Below are 20,055 nucleotides of genomic sequence, written 5' to 3'. Positions count from 1 at the left end.
TTTATTCAAACTCCAGTTAGGTTCTTAATTCATAATCTGAGTAAAATTTTACCATCTAGATCCAGCTTAGCGTTAGCTAGTGTTTTGGCATATTCCTCATCTGCAAAGATCTTTTTGAAGTCTGTAAATGTCATATCAGATCCCTCTCTCACATTAGCAACACGATACATTGAGGAGATGAGGTCAGTGACTTTACTTTTGTCCAAGGTCGAGTCTGATAAGTCCAGGAGAGATCTGCATTAGATATAAAATAGTCAGGAAATTATCATTTACATGTACAAGCCAATAGTTATAAACTGATGTTATATATTAAGTATTCGTAGTGCTAGTATAGGGAACAACCAACCAATTGAAAAAATATATTTTTGAAACAGCCCCTGTGTATAGAACGTTGAGCCAAGGATAAAATGTCTGGCAGCCACTGATTGGCCAGTATGTTATGAAGTGAGAAAATAGATATGTAGCCTGATAGGTAACTATCAATAAGAAATGTTGATATAAATTTCGTAAATCCGATGGATTTTTTTCCCAAAAGTTCAGGTAATAATAATTAACAGGTAAACATTTAAGATTTTTGAAAATTTTTACTGTGAAATTCACCCATTTTCAAAATGGCTACTCTGGAGAAAATTTGAGCTGAAGGACCCAACTTTTTTTTTTGATTAGGTGTTATATCAGACCCTAAACTTTTGTTATAAACCATAATTGTCATATTGAATTCAAGATTTTGAATGAAATACTCCAAAACGTTAACACTAAAGTCTATGGGAAAACAATTGGTTGGTTGGTCTCTTTAACAAGAGCAGAAGCAATTTTGTATTCTTAATTATCTGTCCGTTCTTTAGTGATTAACAATTAATGATTTAGTCATCAAAAGATCTTTTTTTTTTAAGAATGTCTTACGTTATCATTTTAGCGAAGTCTGATTTGGAGAGTACACCTTTCTGTCCAATGTCGTACATGTTGAAAATCAGCTGCACTTTGCTGTCCGCATCCTCTGTATAAATAGAGCAAAATTGTCATATAATGATCATTTTCTGATACTACCATTTTGGCCATTTTTATACCTTCATACTCAATATTCAAAGCTTGAATTAGTTGGAAATGTTTAAAAGACAAACAAGCGTCTGCGACATAGATTATTGTATCAAAATGTAGAAATGGAGGAAAAATCATTCAATCAAAAAATCATCAATAATGCAAGGGTTAAAACCTTACCAAACGTTTTAAAGAGATTGCTTCAAGACAGGTGAGTTAATTTAAACAAAAAGTGCAATAGGTCAACATCACTCCACTGGTCAAAAGAACTTGATTCTAGACCCTTTGCTAATAAGATGAAGTCCTTTGAATGTTTTAACAAATTTGACCCTGTGACCTTTCCTATGGTCAAAGTTCATCTTTTTATTCAAATTTTCTTGAATCTTGATTCTAGGGCATTTATTTAATCAGAAGTTATTTGAGGGTTTGAACAAAGTTGACCTCCATAATCTTGAATGGATCAATGTCATTTATTTTCATAAAGTTTGTTTTGTGTTATCAAAGAAACCTTAAGAATCACGATTCTCAGCCTTTGGTTTCTCAGAAGCTGTTTGAATGATTTAACAAATTTGACCACTATGACTTTGAATATGGGTCAAGTTCATTTCATTTTGCAAACATTATGTTACTCTACCAGCTAAATATCATGATTCAAGGCCTGTTGGTTTGTGAGAAGAAGTTATTTGAATGTTGATAAATTAGATCACCGTGACCTAGAATATAGGTCAAGGCAATTTCTTTTCATAAACATATTGTGGGGTTCCATCCCAGAAAATGACCAGCTAAATATCATGATTATATAGGCCTTTTTGGTTTGTGAGGAGATTTAATGTTGTAACAAATTTGATCCCTGTGATTGGGTCAAGGTAAAGCCTTTAAACGTTATCAGGATTTATCTTAGGAACTTACCATGCTTCAGTGCCATTTGGCTAATCAGAAGATGTTCAAGGGTTTTTAAAAAATTGTCCCCTGTGACCCTGTGAGATTGAATATGGGTCGAGGTAAGTTTTCAACACAAACTTCGTCAGACTTCATCTTATCAGGCAGATGGCATGGCCATGGGATTCTTGGTTAATGAGAAGAAGTTGTTTAATTGGAAAGTTGACCGGACTGACGATAGATGACTGACGACAGACAGGTGAGCAAAAAATTGATTGGATAGAAAGAAACAAAGCCAGATTTCCTTGACTAATATCTACATGTATCTTTAGGTGTCAATCAAAAACTCACGTGATGACAGAACTACAAAGAAGTCCAAAAATTCTCGGAAGTTTACGAAGCCGGACTTGTCAGAATCCACCAACAGAAACATATTGCGGACAAAGATTGAGGTCGGTTTCAGGCCGAATGCCTCTGCGAATTCTGTACGGGTCAATTTGATGTCGGCCAGCTGTTTGGCTGTTTCCTGGTCCAATGGTTCCATCGCCATATCCTCAGCAGTACCTTGGAATGCCTGTGATGAACAACAAACTCAGAATTGTAGGCTTCAGCTAAACTAGAGATTTCCTTTCCTCCGGAAAAGTACCTACACTCTATACTTGTTATATTGCCACCTTTGGTCGATGGCTGATTTATAACCAGGGTGGCGATAGTATTGAATTATGAAAATTACAACTATGAAAGAGATTGCAGTACCAACGTTTCATTAAATACAAGCTGAGTAATATATCTACATTTGTATGTATATTGTATTGATTATAATACGTATACGATTTCCTTAATTTTGTGTTTTAGGTTTATCTACATGAGATAATCTTGTTGTAAATAACATAGATTCATTAGTCTATGATTCTATAGGCTATAGGTTTTGTATATATAAGGTTAAGATTGTCACAAAAAACTTCTAGAAATAGTCATTAATCTGCTTTTGCCACATGCCATCCATTATTATTTGTCAAACTATGTGAAAGTATTCCACAGTGACTCAACTCACATTCAGTAGTTTTAATTATCTTAAGTTTTGTGGAGTTTTCATCCAGACTGACAAAGCCTAATGTTCATACTGATAATATTACTCAATAGTTAATTTTAAGCTTTTGTGTTATTTTGTGGGTATACGATGTGTTTACCTGAAATAGCCTATACTGGCAATGAACTCATCTTTTGTAACCAGATATTTCTTCATAAATACCTATTATCTATAAAACGCTCCCCCAATACCAAATCAACAATGTTTTATAGAGTCCAACATATTTTACCATCGTAACTTATCCTCTTGCTAGTGTAAAAGTTCAAGGAGTCGTAGTGTGCAGCCAGCCGGGATCGAACCCGCAACCCCCGGCTTACTGGTCCGCCGCTCTACCAACTGAACTAAAGGGAAATTCCCCCAAGCCGGAAGCTAGAAGGCGACCATACAACTATGTACAGTATTTACAATTAAAACCCGGCCTGCTACACTACTCCCTCCTTCAAACATGTTCGCCCCCGAACACACCAACCCAGGTTCTATCTCCAAGGAAGCCTCTTGTTTTCACTTGGAGTGGTCTGCGGCACCAATGTAAAAGTTCAAGGAGTCGTAAGTGTGCAGCCAGCCGGGATCGAACCCGTGACCCTCGGCTTACTGGTCCGCCGCTCTACCGACTGAGCTAAAGGGAAATTCCCCCAAGCCGGAAGCTAGAAGGCGACCATACAACTATGTACAGTATTTACAATTAAAACCCGGCCTGTTACACTAGCTAAACACATACAAATTCACGAATATCAGAACCTGATGTTTTTAATATCAAATAATAAAATTTAATTACTCTTATATACAGTGGAACTTCGTTAACTCGAAGTCGACGGGACCACGAAAAAACTTCGAGTTATCCGAGTGTTCGAATTAAGCGAGTTATCGTTTTTGGTGAAGAGTTTGGTCAATATTTGTCAACATTATATAATCATTATAACTTCGCTCTGTCGCTCATCAGTTTAGTGTGAAGACTGGTCAATACATGTAAATATATATGTAATGTTTCGTTATGTCACTTGTAATTTGGTGTAGTTTTGCCGATATACAGTCACGATGAAGTTTCTTTCACTTAGTCACTTCAATAACGATCTGATGTGCAAGTCATGTTTGCAAAAGGTAAACGATAAAACGGAATTCGACAAAATAACAAGTTATTAATGTCAAAACAAATAACCGTTTAAGTTTAACACAAATTGCATACAAAACGTAACAGAACCATTACCTTTTATTGGACATATATAAGATACTGTTTGATCGGCCTACTTACTTTTTATTGATAACCACGCCATTTCCATATGTATTAGCACCGGAAGTTGGGCTGCGAATGTGCGTATAAAATGTTACTGTAACTGAGTTGGCATTTTATCCGATTTAATAGACAGCACTGACCGTTACAGTTGTACTCTGAACACCTTGGCAGTAATTACGCTATTGTTTCAGCAGTTTAAAGATTTAATAGGCGCCGGTGACTGTGTCATTTCTACACCTGTAAAAACATCAGCCGGGTAGATCTACCGGTGTGTCAGAGATTAGTTCCGCTTGAGCGAACGGGTAGATGAGTTGTTGACTATCGTGTGTACTGATATCGGCGACCGCCTTGGGAAATTACCTGATGTAAGTAAAGCAGTACTTTTTATCACCAAGACTTGTTGTTATTAGATTCAACCGGCAATTTCTTTTATGAATTTATGAAACACTTATAATAGCATGTAGGTTAGTAGTGCCGATATGTTCAGTATTACAAACGGAATTTAGCTCTTAAAAAATGTCGGCGTTTGCCACCGATCGATGAAAATTATACTTCGAGTTATTCGAACATTTCAAGTAGGATTTTTATTGTTGGGACAAAATTTTTACTTCGTATTATCCTAGTTTTTCGAGTTATCCTAATTCGAATTTTCCGAGTTTTTTTTACTAAGATAAAGAGAGAATTCGGCCGGGACCGGCGAGGTACTTCGAGTTAGGCGGGGTATTCGAGTTATCCGAGTTCGAGTTAACGAAGTTCCACTGTATACTGAAATAAGTATGACCTACCTGGAGTGACACAATTCTGAAGAACTTGTCCAGGAGTTTCTGACGCTTTTCTTTGGTCTGGGCATTGTTGAGAATGATATCGTGTCTCATGTGGGTCTGGTTCATTTCAACACCGATTGAGTTAAGGAAATTCTCCAACCTTTGGACAAATTCTGCCAGGTCGTCCATGTCAGCAAACTTCAGAACCTGATACAAACAAATTAGCTTTGTAAATACTATACCAGGTCTCAGAGAATCTTGGCTGTAAACTACTACCGATCTCAACTCAACAAATAAAGTTTATATACTCAATGCAGTAGACAATGACAAATCCTAAAATGTTGGTGAAGGCAAATTAAACACTTCAGCCAGCTTCTATTAATGTTTTAAATGATAATTTTCTCGTTAGTTTTACCGTACCAGATCAATTTCGCCCTCGGCCCGTACAGAACACATTGTCTGGGAATGATCGTCCTCTAGCCATACATAGATGGGTCGAATTTGGAGATCTCCACGCTGCCGCAAGTCAATCATGCGAAGAGGTTTGCCTCTCCGATCGCTGACATGTATCTTACGACGCTGGCTGTCAAAGCGTATTTTTATGTTCCGCTCTCCGTCTTTGGCTCCAACCCATTCCAAAACTAAAAGAAGAGCATCATATTTTATCGTACATCTGACTTGCGTGATTCTCTGACAGAAGATCGAGGAACCCCATGAAATTGCAATAAAGTGTGCATATTCAATTATATATATTTATTAACTTTCTATAAGAATTTTATTTTATTTTTTTTAAAGTAGAAAATTTTCTCAAACAGTAAAATACAAAAATATATATACATGTACATAGTTATTGTATATTAATTAATTTTCCATAAGATTTTTTTTTTTTTTATATATAGAAGGAAATTTTCCCAAACAGTAAAATACTAAAATACCAAAAACCTGAGAATCTGACTTACCATCAAACATATTAGGATCACCACCTTTGACTTTCTTGGCAACTTTCTTTTTCCTCAAGACCATTTTCTTTATTCTGTGTTTAGCCAGCAGAATCATAATTCCAACAGTTGCTAATAGAAAATATAATATCAGATACATGAGAAAACAATTAAAGTGATGATGTTTGACATATTTATCATTGAAATCAGATTCTTTGCTGACCAATATTATTACTGACAAGAATGACTTCTAATAGGCATTAAAAACAGATGAAACAAGATACCATGGGCATAACAGTCGCATGAGTCTGAAATACAATGTAGTTACTTATATTTAGTGAGTTACATGACATGGAAATAAAAAACATATTGTAGAGCTATGTATATTGCAGCAAGCTACTAACCCAAAGTTGATTTTAGGTCTTTAAGTTCTTAAAAAAAAAAAAAATACACTGTCTATCAACATTTGACTGCTTTGACCTTGAAAATTGGTCAAGGTCTTTCCATTCAGGAAATTCTTTGCAAAACATTGCAAGATTTAGCCCTGTATCATGACATTTAATCTTTTGATTACAACCAGGGAAAATTATCTGAGTAACAGTTTTTACAAGTAAGGCTCTTGTGACCTTCGGTATTGGCCAAGGTCATTCGTCTTTACAAAGTATATAGAACACCATATAAGCAAGCTATCCCATTAATCGTCAACACAGATCAGCACAAAAATTCTTCGTAATAATTATTAATAAATTTCTGTCATTAAATCAACTGTCCATTCCATCATTATAGAGAGGGTCAACCAACTGGGATAATAACATTTCCTATAATCTTACCTGGTATGCAGAGTCCGACGGCTAGAAAGGTAAGAGCGAATGAGATCTCACTGTTGAAGAAATAGTCGTACGTTTGAAAGCCTGTGCAGTTCTCTATGATGAGTGATGTCTGTCCATTCAGGTTGATAGTAGTGTCGATGTTTAGCTGCTGAGGCTGAGGGCAGATATCTGTAACAAAAAGTGTTACTATAGTAACATGGAACATGCCTTAGAAAGTCACAAGAACATCATCAAAAGCATTATAGATTATTTAATAGATATTTAATATTTTCAACCAAATCAATTTAACAAAATAAACTTACCTCTGGTTTTGAAAAAAAAAATGGCAGGAATAAACAAAAATATTTCATCCCTCTCTTAAAGTGATGAAACAAATACAAACAGAAGTGACTCTAGTCTAGTTCAGCATATCGTTAAATAAAATTTTTCTGAGATGCAGTGATATTAAATTTTAAACTTAAAGCTCAAATAAGTTTAAGTAAGGAGGAAAAAAACAAAGCTTGTGATCATTTGAAGCTTGTGATTAACAAAACCATGTCTTCCCTTCTTCCTAACTAAGTATTGAATGTTTTTCCACTCAACTGACCTTTGTCCTCCAAATGTAGGTTGCAATGACCCGATTATAGTATAGTGCACATCCCCTGACCCCATTTATTTTGGACTTACACACAAATGTAAATATAAGGCACAGACTTGGCCGACGTACCATTAGCAGCATCAAATTCTACCATTATACTGGACAGATGACACAGACTTGGCTGACGTACCATTAGCAGCATCAAATTCTACCATTATACTGGACAGATGACACAGACTTGGCCGACGTACCATTAGCAGCATCAAATTCTACCATTATACTGGACAGATGACACAGACTTGGCCGACGTACCATTAGCAGCATCAAATTCTACCATTATACCGGACAGATGACACAGACTTGGCCGACGTACCATTAGCAGCATCAAATTCTACCATTATACCGGACAGATGACACAGACTTGGCCGACGTACCATTAGCAGCATCAAATTCTACCATTATACTGGACAGATGACACAGACTTGGCTGACGTACCATTAGCAGCATCAAATTCTACCATTATACTGGACAGATGACACAGACTTGGCTGACGTATCATTAGCAGCATCAAATTCTACCATTATACTGGACAGATGACACAGACTTGGCCGACGTACCATTAGCAGCATCAAATTCTACCATTATACTGTACAAATGATACAGACTTGGCTGACGTACCATTAGCAGCATCAAATTCTACCATTATACTGGACAGATGACACAGACTTGGCCGACGTACCATTAGCAGCATCAAATTCTACCATTATACTGGACAGATGACACAGACTTGGCCGACGTACCGTTAGCAGCATCAAATTCTACCATTATACTGGACAGATGATACAGACTTGGCTGACGTATCATTAGCAGCATCAAATTCTACCATTATACTGTACAAATGATACAGACTTGGCTGACGTACCATTAGCAGCATCAAATTCTACCATTATACTGTACAAATGACACAGACTTGGCTGACGTACCATTAGCAGCATCAAATTCTACCATTATACCGGACAGATGACACAGACTTGGCCGACGTACCATTAGCAGCATCAAATTCTACCATTATACCGGACAGATGACACAGACTTGGCCGACGTACCATTAGCAGCATCAAATTCTACCATTATACCGGACAGATGATACAGACTTGGCTGACGTACCATTAGCAGCATCAAATTCTACCATTATACTGTACAGATGATACAGACTTGGCTGACGTACCATTAGCAGCATCAAATTCTACCATTATACCGGACAGATGACACAGACTTGGCCGACGTACCATTAGCAGCATCAAATTCTACCATTATACCGGACAGATGATACAGACTTGGCCGACGTACCATTAGCAGCATCAAATTCTACCATTATACCGGACAGATGACACAGACTTGGCCGACGTACCATTAGCAGCATCAAATTCTACCATTATACCGGACAGATGACACAGACTTGGCCGACGTACCATTAGCAGCATCAAATTCTACCATTATACCGGACAGATGATACAGACTTGGCCGACGTACCATTAGCAGCATCAAATTCTACCATTATACCGGACAGATGATACAGACTTGGCTGACGTACCATTAGCAGCATCAAATTCTACCATTATACTGGACAGATGACACAGACTTGACTGACGTACCGTTAGTTGCATGTATGAAGGGATCAGTCTGTATCTGGGTCTCATCTACGTTTGTGACGTTCTTAATGATGTCAAATATTGTAATGCCGTTGATCATGTCAATATCAGCCTGGGAAAACAATCTGTAAAACCAAATATTGAGGAATATCATCAGGGTTGGTAAGCATGAAGTTAATAGGACAAATTCGACCAGTTTTCTATAAAGCAAGTCTTTGTATTTGAAATAAACATAAAATGTGATTCCTCAGATTATTGTATAAAATATTCATCATACAAGAGGCCCAGAGGGCCTGCATTCCCCACCTGGATATTTCAGTAATCATTGCAAAGTTACATTACAAATATTTTTATATCTTTTTTATGGCTTAAACTAAATATGGATCAAAGCATGTCATTCTTCAAGAAGAAGAAGGTTTATTTTGTTTTTTTTCTCTTGCAACATTTCCTTATTAGGCCCTCTCTCCAAGCCCCAAGGGAACCACACCCTCCCTTTATACAACATCAGATCTCCTTTGACCAATAACATTCCCAACCAAATTTCATCAAAATCCATTCAGTAATTCAGTACTAGAAGAAATTTAAAGGATTTCCTCAATTTCCCCTATAGAGCCCTGCCCCACCGACCCCAAGGAAGCCACACCCTCCTTTTCTACAGCATTAGATCTCCTGTGCTGAATAATGCAAAATTTTATCAAAATACATCCAGGAGTTTAGGGCTAGTAGAGATTTAAAAGAAATGTTGACGTACAACGGACGATTGACAGACGAGAGACGAACAGACATCGGACACTGAGCCTGGCATAAGCTCACCTGGTCAGATCCTACAGTGTCAGATTCTCGTAACTTACCCATTGTCCAAGTTTTCATACCAGAAGCGATCCCCATCTCTAATACGACAGAACTGCTCCACCAAAATGGCACGGAAAAGAGGCCCTGGCCCATCAAAAGTGGTCTCCATGAGACCCCCAGTGAACAGGTCTATATCATCAGGAAAAGTGCCATTCAGTCCTTTATCAATGTACATCTGCCGTAGGTTAGCTATGGCCTGTATTGACAATTAAAAGTTAGCATTAGAGATTGTAGTTATATTTACATAGCTGAAAATATACTACATCACACATCACATCACATGTACTAGACAAGTCACTAATTACATCACACCATGTACTGGACAAGCCACTAACATCACACCATCTACTACACAAGTTTGACAATATAAAGAGAACCTCATATATTTGTCAGCCAATATATAGAGATAACATTTGTCAGCCAATATATAGAGAGACTCATACCTAGAGATGACATTTGTCAGCCAATATATAGAGAGACTCATACCTAGAGAAAGCATTTGTCAGTCAATATAGAGAGAACCTCATACCTAGAGATAACATTTGTCAGCCAATATATAGAGAGCCTCATACCTAGAGATAACATTTGTCAGCCAATATATAGAGAGACTCATACCTAGAGATAATATTTGACAGCCAATATATAGAGAGCCTCATACCTAGAGATAACATTTGTCGGCCAATATAGAGAGACTCATACCTAGAGATAACATTTGTCAGCCAATATATAGAGAGACTCATACCTAGAGATGACATTTGTCAGCCAATATATATAGAGACTCATACCTAGAGATGACATTTGTCAGCCAATATAGAGAGACTCATACCTAGAGATGACATTTGTCAGTCAACATATAGAGAGCCTCATACCTAGAGATAACATTTGTCAGCCAATAGATAGAGAGACTCATACCTAGAGATGACATTTGTCAGCCAATATATAGAGATGACATTTGTCAGCCAATATATATAGAGACTCATACCTAGAGATGACATTTGTCAGTCAATATAGAGAGACTCATACCTAGAGATAACATTTGTCAGCCAATATATAGAGAGACTCATACCTAGAGATAATATTTGTCAGCCAATATAGAGAGACTCATACCTAGAGATGACATTTGTCAGCCAATATAGAGAGACTCATACCTAGAGATGACATTTGTCAGCCAATATATAGAGAGACTCATACCTAGAGAAAGCATTTGTCAGTCAATATAGAGAGAACCTCATACCTAGAGATAACATTTGTCAGCCAATATATAGAGAGCCTCATACCTAGAGATAATATTTGTCAGCCAATATATAGAGAGACTCATACCTAGAGATAATATTTGACAGCCAATATATAGAGAGAACCTCATACCTAGAGATAACATTTGTCAGCCAATATATAGAGAGCCTCATACCTAGAGATAACATTTGTCAGCCAATATATAGAGAGACTCATACCTAGAGATAATATTTGACAGCCAATATATAGAGAGCCTCATACCTAGAGATAACATTTGTCGGCCAATATAGAGAGACTCATACCTAGAGATAACATTTGTCAGCCAATATATAGAGAGACTCATACCTAGAGATGACATTTGTCAGCCAATATATAGAGAGCCTCATACCTAGAGATGACATTTGTCAGCCAATATAGAGAGACTCATACCTAGAGATGACATTTGTCAGTCAACATATAGAGAGCCTCATACCTAGAGATAACATCTGTCAGCCAATAGATAGAGAGACTCATACCTAGAGATGACATTTGTCAGCCAATATATAGAGATGACATTTGTCAGCCAATATATATAGAGACTCATACCTAGAGATGACATTTGTCAGTCAATATAGAGAGACTCATACCTAGAGATAACATTTGTCAGCCAATATAGAGAGACTCATACCTAGAGATGACATTTGTCAGCCAATATAGAGAGACTCATACCTAGAGATGACATTTGTCAGCCAATATAGAGAGACTCATACCTAGAGATGACATTTGTCAGCCAATATATAGAGAGACTCATACCTAGAGAAAGCATTTGTCAGTCAATATAGAGAGAACCTCATACCTAGAGATAACATTTGTCAGCCAATATATAGAGAGCCTCATACCTAGAGATAACATTTGTCAGCCAATATATAGAGAGACTCATACCTAGAGATAATATTTGACAGCCAATATATAGAGAAAACCTCATACCTAGAGATAACATTTGTCAGCCAATATATAGAGAGCCTCATACCTAGAGATAACATTTGTCAGCCAATATATAGAGAGACTCACACCTAGAGATAACATTTGTCGGCCAATATAGAGAGAACCTCATACCTAGAGATAACATTTGTCAGCCAATATATAGAGAGACTCATACCTAGAGATAACATTTGTCAGCCAATATATAGAGAGACTCATACCTAGAGATGACATTTGTCAGTCAATATATAGAGACTCATACCTAGAGATGACATTTGTCAGCCAATATAGAGAGAGACTCATACCTAGAGATGACATTTGTCAGCCAATATAGAGAGAGACTCATACCTAGAGATGACATTTGTCAGCCAATATATAGAGACTCATACCTAGAGATTACATTTGTCAGCCAATATAGAGACAGCCTCATAACGTAGAGATGACATTTGTCAGCCAATATATAGAGAGACTCATACCTAGAGATGACATTTGTCAGCCAATATATAGAGACTCATACCTAGAGATAACATTTGTCAGCCAATATATAGAGAGCCTCATACCTAGAGATAACATTTGTCAGCCAATATATAGAGAGACTCATACCTAGAGATAATATTTGACAGCCAATATATAGAGAGCCTCATACCTAGAGATAACATTTGTCGGCCAATATAGAGAGACTCATACCTAGAGATAACATTTGTCAGCCAATATATAGAGAGACTCATACCTAGAGATGACATTTGTCAGCCAATATATAGAGAGCCTCATACCTAGAGATGACATTTGTCAGCCAATATAGAGAGACTCATACCTAGAGATGACATTTGTCAGTCAAAATATATAGAGCCTCATACCTAGAGATAACATTTGTCAGCCAATAGATAGAGAGACTCATACCTAGAGATGACATTTGTCAGCCAATATATAGAGATGACATTTGTCAGCCAATATATATAGAGACTCATACCTAGAGATGACATTTGTCAGTCAATATAGAGAGACTCATACCTAGAAATGACATTTGTCAGTCAAAATATATAGAGCCTCATACCTAGAGATAACATTTGTCAGCCAATAGATAGAGAGACTCATACCTAGAGATGACATTTGTCAGCCAATATATAGAGATGACATTTGTCAGCCAATATATATAGAGACTCATACCTAGAGATGACATTTGTCAGTCAATATAGAGAGACTCATACCTAGAGATAACATTTGTCAGCCAATATATAGAGAGACTCATACCTAGAGATAATATTTGTCAGCCAATATAGAGAGACTCATACCTAGAGATGACATTTGTCAGCCAATATAGAGAGACTCATACCTAGAGATGACATTTGTCAGCCAATATATAGAGAGACTCATACCTAGAGAAAGCATTTGTCAGTCAATATAGAGAGAACCTCATACCTAGAGATAACATTTGTCAGCCAATATATAGAGAGACTCATACCTAGAGATAATATTTGACAGCCAATATATAGAGAGAACCTCATACCTAGAGATAACATTTGTCAGCCAATATATAGAGAGCCTCATACCTAGAGATAACATTTGTCAGCCAATATATAGAGAGACTCATACCTAGAGATAACATTTGTCGGCCAATATAGAGAGAACCTCATACCTAGAGATAACATTTGTCAGCCAATATATAGAGAGACTCATACCTAGAGATAACATTTGTCAGCCAATATATAGAGAGACTCATACCTAGAGATGACATTTGTCAGTCAATATATAGAGACTCATACCTAAAGATGACATTTGTCAGCCAATATAGAGAGAGACTCATACCTAGAGATGACATTTGTCAGCCAATATAGAGAGAGACTCATACCTAGAGATGACATTTGTCAGCCAATATATAGAGACTCATACCTAGAGATTACATTTGTCAGCCAATATAGAGACAGCCTCATAACCTAGAGATGACATTTGTCAGCCAATATATAGAGAGACTCATACCTAGAGATAACATTTGTCAGTCAATATAGAGACAGCCTCATACCTAGAGATGACATTTGTCAGCCAATATATAGAGACTCATACCTAGAGATGACATTTGTCAGCCAATATATAGAGAGACTCATACCTAGAGATGACATTTGTCAGCCAATATATAGACAGCCTCATTCCTAGAGATAACATTTGTCAGCCAATATATAGAGAGACTCATACCTAGAGATAACATTTGTCAGTCAATATATAGAGCCTCATACCTAGAGATGACATTTGTCAGCCAATATATAGAGACTCATACCTAGAGATAACATTTGTCAGCCAATATATAGAGAGACTCATACCTAGAGATAACATTTGTCAGCCAATATAGAGAGACTCATACCTAGAGATAACATTTGTCAGCCAATATAGAGAGACTCATACCTAGAGATGACATTTGTCAATCAATATAGAGAGACTCATACCTAGAGATAACATTTGTCAGCCAATATATAGACTCATACCTAGAGATGACATTTGTCAGCCAATATAGAGAGACTCATACCTAGAGATAACATTTGTCAGCCAATATATATAGAGACTCATACCTAGAGATGACATTTGTCAGTCAATATAGAGAGAACCTCATACCTAGAGATAACATTTGTCAGCCAATATATAGAGAGACTCATACCTAGAGATGACATTTGTCAGCCAATATATAGAGAGACTCATACCTAGAGATGACATTTTTCAGCCAATATATAGAGAGCCTCATTCCTAGAGATAACATTTGTCAGCCAATATATAGAGAGACTCATACCTAGAGATGACATTTGTCAGCCAATATATAGAGAGACTCATACCTAGAGATGACATTTGTCAGCCAATATATAGAGAGCCTCATTCCTAGAGATAACATTTGTCAGCCAATATAGAGAGAGACTCATACCTAGAGAAAGCATTTGTCAGTCAATATATAGAGAGCCTCATACCTAGAGACAACATTTGTCAGCCAATATAGAGAGCCTCATACCTAGAGATAATATTTGTCAGCCAATATAGAGACAACCTCATACCTAGAGAAAGCATTTGTCAGCCAATATAGAGAGAACCTCATACCTAGAGATGACATTTGTCAGTCAATATAGAGAGAGACTCATACCTAGAGATGACATTTGTCAGCCAATATAGAGACAACCTCATACCTAGAGATGACATTTGTCAGCCAATATATAGAGCCTCATACCTAGAGATGACATTTGTCAGCCAATATATGGAGAGACTCACACCTAGAGAAAGCATTTGTCAGCCAATATATAGACAGCCTCATACTTAGAGATGACATTTGTCAGCCAATATATAGAGAGCCTCATGCCTACAGACAACAGTTGTCAGTAAATATATAGAGAGCCTCATTCCTAGAGATAATATTTGTCAGCCAATATATAGAGAGACTCATACCTAGAGATAACATTTGTCAGCCAATATATAGAGACACCACTCACTGTTGAAGCTCCATTATGTTGTTATAAAAAAAAGATGTCCAATGGGCCTGCATTATTCACCAGTTCCTAGGAGACTTATTCTATCTCACAATGTGTAAAAAAAACTCGCCCTCGTTCAACTTATTTAACTACTGACTGACAGAAATGTCTATCAACTTTACAGCCACAAACATGGACTATCATGTTGAAATGCAATCATTCTTCAGTGGGCAGACTCTTACATCAACAGTTGATGCAGGAACATCTGCAGGGAAGGTCGGATTAATTTCTTGCCAGCTGTTTAGTCTTGGTAGGTCGAAGGCCTCTCTCACAGCCTGATAGTCTGGTAGGCCATGATCGCGACCTCTCTGGATGTTTAATGCAGCAAGGTCCCGCCGAGAAAACTCTAGTGGCCCAAATACATCACCTGCAATTAATGTAAATTTGATAAATGATACTTATTTGCATGTTTGTTGAACATTTTATGGTGACACTATCAATGAAATGTGATCGGCACCGTACTGGAGTTAACAGCTATAGAATCTCCATGAAGTGCCCCAGAACCCTACGGGAGTGAGCTCAGGACAGGGCGATGTTTACCAGAGTGAGCTCGTCAGGACAGGGCGATGTTTACCAGAGTGAGCTCGTCAGGACAGGGCGATGTTTACCAGAGTGAGCTCGTCAGGACGGGGCAATCTTTACCAGAGTGAGCTCGTCAGGACAGGGCAATGTTTACCAGAGTGAGCTCGTCAGGACGGGGCAATTTTTACCAGAGTGAGCTCGTCAGGACGGGGCAATGTTTACCAGAGTGAGCTCGTCAGGACAGGGCGATGTTTACCAAAGTGAGCTAGTCAGGACAGGGCGATGTTTACCAGAGTGAGCTAGTCAGGACAGGGCAATGTTTACCAGAGTGAGCTCGTCAGGACGGGGCAATGTTTACCAGAGTGAGCTCGTCAGGACAGGGCAATGTTTACCAGAGTGAGCTCGTCAGGACGGGGCAATGTTTACCAGAGTGAGCTCGTCAGGACAGGGCGATGTTTACCAGAGTGAGCTCGTCAGGACAGGGGCAATGTTTACCAGAGTGAGCTAGTCAGGACAGGGGCGATGTTTACCAGAGTGAGCTCGTCAGTGCAGGATAATGTTTACCAGAGTGAGCTCGTCAGTGCAGGATAATGTTTACCAGAGTGAGCTAGTCAGGACAGGACCATGTTTACCAGGGTGAGCTCGTCAGGGCAGGACCATATTTACCAGAGTGAGCTCGTCAGGGCAGGATAATGTTTACCAGAGTGAGCTTGTCAGGGCAGGATAATGTTTAACAGAGTGAGCTCGTCAGGGCAGGATAATGTTTACCAGAGTGAGCTCGTCAGGGCAGGATGATGTTTACCAGAGTGAGCTCATCAGGACAGGAAGGTGTTTACCAGAGTGAGCTTGTCCGGACAGGGCGATGTTTATTAGAGTGAGCTTGTCGGGACAGGGCGGTGTTTACCAGAGTGAGCTTGTCGGGACAGGGCGATGTTTACCAGAGTGAGCTTGTCGGGACAGGGCGGTGTTTATCAGAGTAAGCTTGTCGGGACAGGGCGATGTTTACCAGAGTAAGCTTGTCGGGACAGGGCGGTGTTTACCAGAGTGAGCTTGTCGGGACAGGGCGGTGTTTACCAGAGTGAGCTTGTCGGGACAGGGCGATGTTTACCAGAGTGAGCTTGTCGGGACAGGGCGGTGTTTACCAGAGTGAGCTTGTCGGGAGAGGGCGGTGTTTACCAGAGTGAGCTTGTCGGGAGAGGGCGGTGTTTACCAGAGTAAGCTTGTCGGGACAGGACGATGTTTACCAGAGTAAGCTCGTCGGGACAGGGCAATGTTTACCAGAGTAAGCTTGTCGGGACAGGGCGATGTTTACCAGAGTAAGCTTGTCGGGACAGGGCGGTGTTTATCAGAGTAAGCTTGTCGGGACAGGGCGGTGTTTATCAGATTAAGCTTGTCGGGACAGGGCGATGTTTATCAGAGTAAGCTCGTCGGGACAGGGCGGTGTTTATCAGAGTGTACATGAAATGAACAAGCCCAGAGCAGTTTAGTTTTAAAGAGTAAAGAGATGTGTACATACCTGCAAGATCAGCCACCATGATATGATCTTCTCGCTCACCAAGGGTGGAAGCCATTCCACGGAACAACGCATCTATATCCTCCGTAACAGCCTCCTACAATAATTGGCTGGATTTAGTTTTATATAAATACAAATCTATATCCTCGGTAACAGCCTCCTACAATAACTGGCCAGTGTTAGTTTTATATAAATACAAATCTATATCCTCGGTAACAGCCTCCTACAATAACTGGCCGCCGTTAGTTTTATATAAATACAAATCTATATCCTCGGTAACAGCCTCCTACAATAACTGGCCGGCGTTAGTTTTATAAATACAAATCTATATCCTCGGTAACAGCCTCCTACAATAACTGGCCGGCCTTAGTTTTATAAATACAAATCTATATCCTCGGTAACAGCCTCCTACAATAACTGGCTGGCGTTAGTTTTATAAATACAAATCTATATCCTCGGTAACAGCCTCCTACAATAACTGGCTGGCGTTAGTTTTATAAATACAAATCTATATCCTCGGTAACAGCCTCCTACAATAACTGGCTGGAGTTAGTTTTATATAAATACAAATCTATATCCTCGGTAACAGCCTCCTACAATAACTGGCCGCCGTTAGTTTTATTACAGTTTAATTAATAATATATAATTAAACAAATTTATTTTGGATTTTCGATCAATAGATTTGAGTAAAGGGCGAGTGTAAAGAGTGAAATAATGACCCGGATATCAAAGGTTAAGTTAATGGCTGTTCAGTTATCTCTCAATTATAGATGGTCTTGCCATTAGTTGGTGCAGGGGGATATAAATTTTATAGCTGTCAGGGCACCGGTCTCGGTGGCCGTTTGTATATGTCAGATAAGGTTAACTGATGACCCCTCCGGGGTAAGGGAGGCACAACTTAGCTTCATGCCTATTGCATCTGATAATTGTTTAATTAATCCCGTAGCACTTGACACGCATTTTTTGATGCAAAGGTATATTGGGAGTATCCTGCATGAAGCCGATCAGTTCTCAGTAGACCCCGTAGCACTCGACACGTTCATGAGCAGCAATCTTATAACAACCGGTTTTTAGTATTAAAATTTTCCCACCATCCTTCCCTTTCACACCGCCCTATTTCAAATAATTAATTATTTTGATTATAAAGTAAAGATTACATATATGCAAAATAAGGTCTCGTATGTTGTATTAATAAATGTGTTTACCGATGACGGTGTATACGTATCGGTGTCTGATGTACAGATACAAAGCTATACTCATACATTCAAAGTTGATATTTAATTATTACTTAATGCATTTGAAAGTTTAACGTTTTTATGTTTTATAACCACTTTTCTGCTGTCGAGTTTATCTCTTTCAGTACTTGATTATTGTGGACACATCAGCAGGTTGACATGGGCCTTGAGTGTAACAACATTTTCTGTGAATTGTCTCCAATCATCAACCATATGAGATATGTGTATCTTGAGTGACTTTGAATTTTGGTGAAAGGAGGCAATTACATTACGGCATAAGGACTGGAACGCGGGTCAGCGGTTTTGGAATACTGTGTATTGGACTACGATCGCGAGTGCTATACTTTTATGCTGCAGTCTTTATTTCAGGACAGGATATGGCAGGCAGGCATATAATTACACATTTTTGTGTCATATTATTTAATTCTGGTGGTATTAAGTATACTAGACTGTGCTCTGTTCGGCCAATAGTCTTGCTATGGTTTACCCTGGGGGACTAAATCTTGCTACGGAGGTATCCTAGGAGTTTCTGGCAGGCCAGTGCTAAGTCTAAATATAATAATCCTGATCTTGTAATGCTTGCCACGTGATATCCTGGGAGCTAAAGGCAGGATTATGGTTTTCTCCAGGCTGGAGATGTTGGTTCCTCTTGCGAGAGGTGGTTTCGGTTTTTTACAAGTGCAGGCAAAATCTGCTAGGTCAGAGGGCAAGGGGCTTTATGTCCGGGTACCTGCGGGTAGACATTTAGCATGGGTCCTTGCCTTTGCATGCACTTGTAATAATAAGTTTTGGCTGCGGCCATTGTCATACTAAAATTCATAAATTGATAAGCCTGCTCGCCATATTCTGAGGTTGTATACGTTTCATATTAAATGAGGCTGCGGTCATTTAAATCCAAATTCATTGTTTGTTTTTTGTTATAAAGAAGAAAAGTATACTAAAATAAATAAATACAAATCTATATCCTCGGTAATAGCCTCCTACAATAACTGGCAGGAGTTATATTTATATAAATACAAATCTATATCCTCGGTACAGCCTCCTACAATAACTGGCTATATCTTATAGTTAATGAATAGGACCGTAAACTTGTAGGAGTTATTTCTATAACTACAAATTTAACAGAGATAGAGAATAATATAAGCATATCATATATTCTTCTGTCCTTACATAAATAAGGTTTTTGTGGTAATGACTTGGACTCCCTAGGTAGTATTGATATAGTTAGTATTATTAATGACT

General features: G+C 38.4%; 1 protein-coding gene across 2 annotated transcripts in view; it reads right to left on the bottom strand.

The window, feature by feature from the left end:
- Positions 1 to 20,055, bottom strand: part of LOC117334185 (dual oxidase 2-like) — a 62,515-nt gene that overhangs the window by 24,911 nt on the left and 17,549 nt on the right. For both annotated transcript variants that reach the window (XR_004534058.1, XM_033893663.1), the window contains exons 10-20: positions 17,582 to 17,675; positions 15,726 to 15,910; positions 9,850 to 10,046; positions 9,002 to 9,123; positions 6,771 to 6,938; positions 5,962 to 6,072; positions 5,423 to 5,643; positions 5,024 to 5,209; positions 2,269 to 2,491; positions 904 to 997; positions 53 to 234 (exon numbers count right to left, since the gene is read on the bottom strand). Coding sequence is in view for 1 of the 2 variants with exons in the window: in XM_033893663.1 (XP_033749554.1) it covers positions 53 to 234; positions 904 to 997; positions 2,269 to 2,491; positions 5,024 to 5,209; positions 5,423 to 5,643; positions 5,962 to 6,072; positions 6,771 to 6,938; positions 9,002 to 9,123; positions 9,850 to 10,046; positions 15,726 to 15,910; positions 17,582 to 17,675 (1,783 nt within the window). In the remaining variant the exon portion in view is untranslated. The remainder of the gene's footprint in view (positions 1 to 52; positions 235 to 903; positions 998 to 2,268; positions 2,492 to 5,023; positions 5,210 to 5,422; positions 5,644 to 5,961; positions 6,073 to 6,770; positions 6,939 to 9,001; positions 9,124 to 9,849; positions 10,047 to 15,725; positions 15,911 to 17,581; positions 17,676 to 20,055) is intronic.

This window comes from Pecten maximus, chromosome 9 (genome assembly GCF_902652985.1).
Source record: "Pecten maximus chromosome 9, xPecMax1.1, whole genome shotgun sequence".
In the NCBI taxonomy this organism is placed as follows: domain Eukaryota; kingdom Metazoa; phylum Mollusca; class Bivalvia; order Pectinida; family Pectinidae; genus Pecten; species Pecten maximus.
Note: the sequence above shows the minus strand (reverse complement) of the source record. Positions and strands in the feature narration are given on the sequence as shown.